Consider the following 10,340-nt stretch of genomic DNA (forward strand, 5'->3'; position numbering starts at 1 on the left):
CACATATCCATATCCATATATATACACAGGAAAAACAGGGCACTGGCCACTGCCACAGATGTGCAGATATTTCCTTCCCCACTTGCTCAGAGTGCCCATCTCCAGAGGAAGAGCTGGGCATTGAAAACACACCTCTTGACCTCTCTCCTGATGCTGCTAGAAAAGGTGCTAAATAAATCCTTCCTAAATGTCTTTTTGGATCATGAACAATATTAAGCTTGATGCAAAAGTAGAAAAACTCCCTAAACACTTAAGGAAACAGAGTTGCAGTTGGTCAGCTGTTGGAAAATTATACCATATTCAGTCCTCTAAAACAGTACTCTGAAGAAGAGCAGGGACAGGCCTCATTATTCTTCATCTGATCCCAATAGGAATACATGGAAAGGAAAATTCAGTCAGTTATTACAGATTTAGGAGTAATGGAGTTAAATCATTACCAGAAAACTCTCTCAGGCTTGGTTTTTTTTGTTTTATATGAGTTCTGGTTTTTTTTATCCAACATTTTTTTTATTTGAGGTCAGATGAAAAAACTATGTTGGTGATATAAAGTGCAGATATGAGATGTCTAATTACCTGATTACACAAGGAAATCAGGTAGCTTAATTTGCACATCATTAGTTCCATCCAAACCAGTTTGTTTACATAAATCTTTTAACCCAGAAATATCACTGTAAGGAAGAAAGAAAGATTTTTCTGAAGTAGAATAAAGGTTAACTTCAAATAAGGAACTGAAAGGTAGATTGGAACTAATCTTTACAGTTCGGTCTCTGACAAGGAGTCAAAATTTGATGCAAAGGATGCACAGAAACCAGTAAAGAGACTTAATGTTTCATCATGTAGATAACAGTGCAAGGCTGATTTTAGATAAAATCTGGGATGGTATTTTTAAATGAAGAAAAGCCATTTACAGACTAAATAAAACTGAGTTTATATCAGTTTATTTTTCTGTCACACAGTTGCCTGTGAGGAAGGGTACTGAAAGAACTGCTGAGACTCACAGAGGAATCTTCATTTGTGTTAATTTAGTGAATTCCAGAACAGGGCTGGAATCACAGCTGCCTCTGGGTATTAGAACAGCCTAACTATGAAAAACATCCAGAATTTGAATGAAAAGTAAGACTGGTACCATGAAATTATGTGCATCATTGAAAAACTGTTAAGAAATCAGAAGTCAGAAGCGTAAATATTTATAAGACCTTTATTTTAAACTGAATTAGGAAATTAATTAGGAAACTGTAATACATTAGGAAAAAGTAAAATTATGAAACCAAAGCAAAGAACTCAATGTAATCAGAAATTAGGATGCTGTAAATATCTAGAGTTTTTTTCTGAACTACCTGACTAAAAGTCAAAGTTGATTTGCTTTAAAGCAACAGAATTATTCCTGTGAGAAAAAAAATATGATACAAAGATCATGGCTTCTAACATAGTTCATATCATTTCATAACATGGCAATTCACAATACAAAGCCCTCGAATAAAACAAAACAAGAAACATAATGTGATTGTATAAAAACTACAGCCAATACAATTTCATAACAAGACAGTAATTATTTACCATGAATTACTGAAGGATTTGTACCAATTATTAATGTAAAAAAGAAAATGTGGAAGTTTGAAAGAATACCATGAATAGAAGTGTCTCCATATTTCTAAAGCCTCTTCAAAATCAGAAAGCTTAACAATAGGCTGCATAACCAAATGATGCACCTGTCTGCAGTCAGGATTTGTTTGCCCTCCCATGCGTGGCTCAGTGCATGCAGCATTGTTATTTTAGCTCTGTTTACAAAAGCTTGTACTTGAAGGTACCTACCCTTTCAGTACTGTTTGTTCTAATGAGCTCAAAATTCTCAACTGATTTACAGAAGATGTCAACAATGAGGAAATAGAAGATTAAACTAGACTCAAATCTAAAAAAAACAGAAAAGAAAAAAAATAGTAGTACTTCTCTGTGTCAGCTATCCTGCCCAGAGCTGGTAGAATGTGAAATGTGTCTTTATGGCTTAATAATATTTCACAAAAGAATACTTTCACGTCCCACTGCATTTCTCTATCCCCATCCAGGTTTTGTTCAGTCTGATGAGTTACCCCAGGATATAAGGCTTGTCTTAAGAAATCATACATGTAAGGATAAAACTTACTCAACCCTTTTGAAGATAGTGAGACAAATCACTTGCTGTTACATCAGCAGCCTGTTAAATTGAATTTGGAATTTGAAAATGTTAACAGAGTCACTGAAACTACATGTGCAAAATTAACAAAGTCTGGTCTGTCATTCCACAATACATATTCATTGTAATGGACAAGTTTGGATTACATGGGGGTGAAATTCATTCCTATGCAAAAGGCAACAAAAATTATATACACCACTTAAATGGAGTGAAAATCACCATGAAATGAGTTGAGATTGTTAAACAAACTCCTAATTTATTCAAGCAAAGTCAAGGATAAAACATAAGGTAATACAGTTGTCCCAAATACACATAAAGAGAAAAAAGAAAAGTGTGCAACTATCTGTATAATGAAATATATGTTGACCAAAAATGAAAACTGTATCTGCATTTACTGCTAAAAGATTCTCTTTCTTCTTCATATTTATACTCCATGGGAAACAGATGTATTTGTGATCTACATTTATTGGTAAAGAATGACACTTACGTAAAACTAGTTGTTATGCTATATGAGAAATATTTGTTTTCAAAGAAATTTTAAAAAAAAATTAATCTAGAAATGAACAGTCAGTAAGTACAGATATACAGATATACAGGGTACACCATACAAAAGATGTTGTAGTCCTTATGACTGCTAAGAAAAAAGGCATTATTTCCAACTGCAGGTTTTGACATTGTGTTTCTAAATGCAGGTTTGACATTTATACTATGTTTAAAGAAACCATGTTAAACCAAAATCCTTAATTACAGAATACTTGTAAAATATTATTTTAATTAATAAAAACCAAAAGAAAGGCATAATTAGAATAACACTAATATTTGTATTAATTACTAACACTTAACTCTATTTTTCATTGTCCATAAATGTTAAATGCCAGACCCTCAAAGAAACTTTACTATGAAACAAACCTCAGACCATTAATTCTTTTAAGTTTGTTGTTCACTTACACTCAGAAACCAACTTCTGCCACATCAAAATAAAAAAAAAAAGGTAGATTCTTTTAGATCCACACTTTGATTGTTTCCGCATTTAAACTTGTTTCAGAAATATTACTCCAATCAGAGTAATATCTCAGCTACAGATGCAAATCTGAAAGGCCAGATGATTTTGGGGCATCTGAGGTACTTGAGTATGTTTCATGAATATGTAATTGAATTAAAGTCATATAATTTTAGTATATGAATATACTAAATATCACTTCAGAGAGATAAATACCAACTAAACACTGAGTAATAGTGTAAAATATGTTATGCAGAAATTTCAGGACAGTTCATTACTTTTTAACTAGTCATGAATGCAACTATCTTTGAGGTAAATAGATATAATTCCACTTTCACATCTTTGGAAAATGAGGCTGTGAGTGTGTTATATCCCAGGTGTGAAAAAGCTCCGTGTCAGATACAGTTGGAGTACATCAGCAGCAGTCAGGGAAATATCCTACTGTCATCTATCTTATCAAAGTAATAAACATCTTCTGACAAATGGGACTGCTGTGACTAAAGTCACTTGGTGAAACTGTGGGCCTGCTGGTATTAATGATGATTTACTGGTGACTTCAGTGAGGCCAGGAATTCATTCAATATAACTATACTAATACAAATTGTACTATATACTGAAGTAACCATAGAAATCTAAAATGCTCATGAAGCAGTAAGCTACACAGCAGAGCTTGAATGTGCTTTGTATAATGAGATAACCACAAGGCACTGTAAATCCTGACTTAGGAGAACAAGTTTGCACTTTAGAGAAAAGAGGCTATGATAAAAATATATTTTAAAAACTTCAGCTACCTTTCCTCTATCTTCATATAGTAAATTAGCATGGCAATATCACCATATGCTCCTAAGCAGTACTACAATATATATGTTAAATAATATTTTTAGAATATGTGAGATCAAAGTTTGCATCTTTAGTCAGTATTTTATACAAAAATAACTGAACTTTATGCCAAATCAATTATCCAAGTGTCTTACTGATGAATCCTTACTTATAAAAACCAAAGAACCATCAATAAAATAATCAAACCCTCTTGAAAAGTAAATAGCAAAATAGTTCTGAAAAGTAAAACAGAACAAACAGCCATGCTCCCTTTTTCAGCAACTGTCTTAACTCTCCAGAATCGTATTCCTTCCAAAATAATACTCTCTATAAAACCTTGTTTACTTTGATTTTATCACTTAGAAACAACACTCCAAGACCAAAACAAAACAGAGACCCTTCTTTGCAATTTGTTTCTGCTTTCATGTCATTTAACAACTAGTAAATGCACCAGTGCATTGTCTCTTGGAAACTCCCAACAGGCATGGCGTTTATTAAACTCCTCTCAGCACCTTTGATAGGGAGTGTAAAAATGATCATTTCAGACTTCCCTGTACCTCTGCAGATCTGAAAAAGAATCTGCTTCCTTGCAGAAAGACATCATTGCAAACCCAACACCAAATGTGTACATTTAGAGTACTGCTGAATCATTTTTTCCCAAGACCTCCACTGGCAAGGAGTCACCTAAACTATCCTCTGAATCAATGGTGAAGTTCTGGCTTTTTAATGTTTTATGAGCATTCATGAACTTCTGGAGGTACTTAGAGGTATATAGCCAGTGATGCTTCAAGACATCCTCCATCTCATAGAATTTGGACTGCCTGGCATTCATTTTTCGGAACCTCCTAAACAGTTTGTTTCCAGACTCATTTCCTTCACTTGCCCAGGCCCCTATGGATCCATCTCTTTCAATGATTTCAGGAACATGAGCAAGTGTTTTGTGGAAATAATTTGTAATCTTGCCTTCATATCTGTACTTGAACTTTGTAGATAAGAGCTCAGCAAAACGCTGTGAATTGTAGCTATACTGGCACAGCAGTTCTGGGCACTCCTTGGCAGGGCATGAGGATCGCCACACTGGCTTCATCTTCAGATAGAGGTCCATTAGTTCTTTTAGGGCTTCATGCCTTTCCTCACACTTTATTAATTCACATACTGCCTCTACTGCCTCTTTGGACATGAGCTTTCTAGCAAAATTTCCACTCATCTTCATCATAGGCTTCAAGTTCATCTTCTTCCTGAGGTGTTTGTCAAGAGTCAACTGCCACCTCTTCCTCTCCTCTTTAGACACATCAGGATTCTTGTAAAGTTCACCAATCTCCATCTGGAAAATCCTGTAGAATTCTGTTGCATTGCCAATGTCACAGTGCAATGCATCTATGGAGGGAACGGTCTCAATAAAAGGTTTGGCTGAAACACCTTTCACTCTGTCACGGAGCTCATCAACAGATTCGTGATATGGGTTGGACCTCCATATTTCATATCGCTCCAGATTTTCAGCATGGCTCCTGGTTATGGAGTGGAAGACCAAATTCTGGGATGCCTCCAAGCGGGTTGCATCACACAGGGTACAAATGTAAGTGGAACCTGAGGCCTCCAACCCTTCCACTTCCCGCACAAGTTTCTCATCATATCCTGTACCCCTAAAGACAAATCTGAATGTTCTCAGGATGCCTCCCATTTCAAGCAGCAGTTCACTGTTTTTCATAGCCTCTCTTTCTGCTATGAGGGGGCTCAGAATTGCCGTTAGAGTTTCATGATCTGATTCGTCAGCCAGCATAAGGCACAAGGGCTTGCAACACAACTCTGAATTTGGCTTTACTTCCTCAAAGATCCTCTTGCTTTCATTCCCATGTGCTATAGCAATGTTCATAACTGTGAAAGAAAAGCGAACAGCCTTCTCTGGGACAGCAGGCCCGCTTCCATGCTTCTCACTGACATCTCCCATTCCATCACAGGACTCTTTTATTACCACAGTGAAGGGACCATTCAAATAGTCGTCCAGATATTTTGCTTTCATGCCTTCCAAGATCTCCTCCTCCATGTCCTTTAAGGCACAAACCAAGGCTGCATCATATCGAAATCTCTTTGCAATTGTGTCTACTGGGTAGTCATCAACTGAGAGTGGCAATCCTGATAGACCGTCTATAATTCCTACCTCTGTATTAGTGGATACATTTTTCAAGGGAGGTTTCCATTCAAATGGGTGATAACCTGGTAGGAGGGCTTTCTCAGCAGTGCGAAGAGCATGCAAGGGCTGGAAGATCTGCCTCCCAGTGACAGCTTTTACAGTTCTATACATTTTATGGTACTGGCTACAGCTGAGAAACGTGTTGACTCGGATTGCCAGACAGACAGCAGGATGAAGTCCAGATCCCCTCCCTTGCATTATAGCCTCCAATTCATCTGCTTGTCTGTGTTCATTTTTTGCTCTTAAAGCTAGAAGGAACAAAGTCATGCATACAGCCTTTATATCACCACCCTCTTCTTTCTCAGCAAAAGCCTTGACTTGACGTTTCAGTTCCCTTAGACGATGTTTCTGAGCTCTCCTTGTCAAAGATAGGAGATGCTGCCTTGGTCGGCCACCTTTATTTATGTAGCTATAGAGCTCTCTATCTTTCATCTCCTTGTGGTTGGAGAGGTGTTGGCCATATTTTCCATGCAAAATCTCTTCATCACATTCCTTTACAGGGCATCTTATACCTAGGCTATCAAGGATGTTCAGGAAGGATTTCACTGGGGTTACCAGATCAGTAGGGAAGCAAGGATACCAGCAGGAGGGGCAATAGCTGCCCATAACCTTGATACATTTAAGGATGCAAGTTCTGCAAAACAAGTGTCTGCATGTTGTTTCCACTGGATCTGCCAAAATATGCTCACAAATCTGGCAAGAAATTGATTTAATGAAATCTACTGGGTAATCAACTGCAAGCAGCTTGGTGCTGAGATGTATATTCTTGCAATTGACAATCTCTTTCATTAAATTTTTCTTGTTTATCTGTGCCTGGTTCTTTACACCTCTGTTTAGTCGAGCACGTTCCACAATGGTCTTCACACGTTTGCCTTGTTGTACACTTGGTGGCTGGCTTTTTCTCTTGACCCCTCGACTGGTAGTATGGCATACATCACAGTTTGGGGAGTGAGGTTGCCACTCCATCGTGCTGTTCCTAGGAAAATATACTTCACATAGGGTATTACTGTATTTTCTATGGATAATACTCCAACAGTTGTGACAAAACCGAGTGGGATGGATAGTATCAACATCCCCTCGCACATCAATCTTGAAAACCTTAGCAATAAGATCTGGCCAAGAGGTTGCTGTTTTTTCTTTCTTTCTCAGAAGACGCAGAGTTTCATCATCCACCGGCCCATGCACTGGATGAGTTCTCTTATAGCAATCAGTTTTAAATGAAACTCCACAGATGCGACAAAGTTGCTTCAGATTGTTCTGATGAGCTCTATTGTCTCGTGTTTTCATGTCATGGGCCTCTTTCTCAAGTGCCTGCCTATTGGTCATTAACTCCATCTTTTCTTCTCTTGACACTGCTTCATCTTTATGCAGTATGATTTCTTTGTTTGAAGAAGCAATCCCTTCTGCCTGATCTTTGTTTATGTGCTGCCTGTCATCAGAGGGTGTTTTTTCAGATGATCGCACTTTAAAGAGCTTGAATTTCCATTCAGAAAATTTTGTATATGGATGCTGAATTTCTTCAGGTAGACCCATCTGGGATGCTACAGACATCTTCAATCTGACAGAAACCAGATCACCTGAGAAATAGAAAGATGTAGGTTAGCTTATTTTCCAAATTAACAATAATGCTATGGGTTTTAATAGAACAGTTCTAATCACTTTACCTGAGAAATGCTTTGAAAGTGAGTTACTCATCCAAGACACCTACTGAACTGAGAGGCTCCAACAATGTTGACCATTCAATATCTCAGATAAGTACCCAGTTGCATTTTGACTTTGATCCTGATGCATTAAGTGTCTATTAGATCACCAATCTGGTATAAATATCCAAATCTGCCCCCTTCCTTCTTATGCCTGACCGAACTTACCCTAAGTAAAGCTATTATAGATAACAGAATTAAATTCTGAAAGTTGATGATTTTTTTATGTGAAACTGAACTCCATTGGTGTCTGAAAGGTACAATATTGTCTGTCTCGTGCTGTATTATCTAAATCAGCAAGACCATTCCTCTCACACTACTTGTTCTGAATCTGGTCTGAAGTGTCTAATACATGCCATTCCACATGGGCAGCACATACTACTCAATCCCAGTGTAAACTTTATTAAGGCTCCAGTTTTGTAAGGTGCTTTAACCTGTGCTTAATGAATGTGAGTAGCTCCATTAAAGCAGGAAGAGTGTATCAAGAGTGTAGTTGCTGCAAAGCACTACAGTTCCCTGAACTCTAAAGGACATATGGAAATGTATACTGGCTGCAATTTGATGTAGAGAAAATATTTATAGATTGTACACTACTCATCTGTTTAAGTACCCTGCTGAGAACTCTCTCTGTAAGGATTACTGGTACTGGAAAGCTGAAAATGTCTGTTTAAATTTGACCCCAATTTTAGCTTTCATAGAGGTGCAACCAAAAGTAGTATCAATGTGGTTTCCATGGAAATATGGTGTGTATAAAAGTAAATACCAGACTTTCACCTCAAACACTGAAACTTTTTGCTACTGCATCAGCCTCAGAAAATCAAATCATGTAGAAACAACAACAAGAGTAACTAACCTATTTTTCATTACCTGGCTGTGAAAAGTGCACAAAGTAAACAAACAGTATAGAGAAAATTCAATTATGTTTTCTGATTTATTCTGGTTTTACTGATCCAATTGGTGTAATAAAAATGAGGAAAACTGCATATTAAGACAATGTACTAGAACTAGAAATCACATGGGTATGGCTGTGGTTGCTTTAACAGATTATATCATCACTTAGCAATCCACATAACTTGCTAGAAACCTTAGTTCAGTGTCTTTTCAGGAAGCATCCTTCATAAAGAAATACATCCAAGTCATGGTCCAAAGTGATGATGCCCAGGGTGTTTCTGAGATTATTTCATTTATAACCTTTTGATAAAGCATCATTTCAGCACAGCCTTTCAGAGTCCATTGGGAAAGGGACTGCATGAATTAAGTTCCACATCCAGAATGACATATCAGTATGCTTAGCTCTTTCCTGAAGAGCTGAGATTTACTTCAAAATCTTTCATTAGGCCTTGGCAACTAAAATTTAGGTCTGTTTTCTTCCCAGCTTCTCTTCATTCCATCCCACTGAGAACAAGCTGCCCATACGACTGCCCCCATCTGCACACATTGTTCCGTCCAGCTGCCTGTGCTACTAAATATCTCTGTCTGCACTGCAGTCCCCTGCTGTCCACCACCAATCCAGCCCAGCAACATGCTTGCTTGTATTCTGCTGTTCGTAGTTCTGTGATGTGCAGCTGTGCACAGATGTATTCAGAGCATTACTACTGCCTCACTGTCTTGGCTGCATCCTGTGACTGACTTGGTCAAATTTATCCACTGAGCAGCAACCCATTTGCCCCTGAATAGTTCTGTGTTCCTACCACTTGCAGAGTAATTGAATAGCTCATTGCCCTATACTGTTCACAGATCCTTTTATTCTACATAGCACCCTATGCAATTTTGTGTAATTTCACCATCCGCAACAGCATCTTCAGAATCTCTTAAATCACGAGCAATTCCTCTTCTGGGTGGTATCTAAGTCATCGTAAAGAAACAGCCAGCACATTTAGAGCAAAATATTTAATACTTTCTTTACTCTTCTAACTCTTTGAGTAAGTGCCACTGTAGTGCCATACTCATCTCCAAACCCATGACCTGACCCTTGTTATTAATCACCAGCTCAAATGAATCAGACAGGGTTTACTCCTGCTAAGGAAAAGTTTAAACATTCTTTTTTTTCTCTCTTTCATTGAACATGTTCTGGAAGAAATGAATGACAAAGAAGCCCTCTCAGGTCATGTGATCTTCACCTTCTGCAGTAGTTAATTGTTGACAACAGGCTACTCATCAAACACTTTGAATTGCCTGGCTCCCAGGCAATGTTGAATTCAGCAGCTCCCTTAGGAGAGCTAAAAATATTTCCAGTGCTAGGAATATTTCCTGCTACTCATGCTACTTATGCTAAATTTGCCTGTGTTCTATTATTCTAGTTGAGGGTCACATCTTTTTTCTCACTGCCTACCGCACTTGGATTCTTATCCCAGGCATGAATCTCCTGCCACGGTTATTTAATCGAGTCAAACAGCTGTGTTCAGTATTGCCTCCTTTTATCTTGAAAAGGGAAAAGAAATCCCTTTTCTCCCCAGATCA

The 10,340-nt window shown here is 37.7% G+C and overlaps 1 protein-coding gene across 1 annotated transcript; it reads right to left on the reverse strand.

The window, feature by feature from the left end:
* Positions 1-3,531: 3,531 nt before the first annotated feature.
* On the reverse strand, positions 3,532-7,731 carry RAG1 (recombination activating 1). The gene is made up of 3 exons (XM_017812978.1): positions 4,654-7,731; positions 3,794-3,802; positions 3,532-3,661 (listed from the first exon to the last, which is right to left on the reverse strand). Exons 1-3 carry the CDS (start codon positions 7,729-7,731, stop codon positions 3,596-3,598), a joined length of 3,153 nt encoding a protein of 1,050 aa, XP_017668467.1. The 3' UTR covers positions 3,532-3,595.
* Positions 7,732-10,340: the final 2,609 nt, after the last annotated feature.

This window comes from Lepidothrix coronata, unplaced genomic scaffold (assembly GCF_001604755.1).
Source record: "Lepidothrix coronata isolate B3197 unplaced genomic scaffold, Lepidothrix_coronata-1.0 Scaffold1, whole genome shotgun sequence".
Taxonomy (NCBI): Eukaryota; Metazoa; Chordata; class Aves; order Passeriformes; family Pipridae; genus Lepidothrix; species Lepidothrix coronata.

Coding starts and splice junctions, on each gene's coding strand:
- RAG1 (XM_017812978.1), bottom strand. CDS start 7,731: ATGTCTGTAGCATCCCAGATGGGTCTACCTGAAGAAATTCAGCATCCA.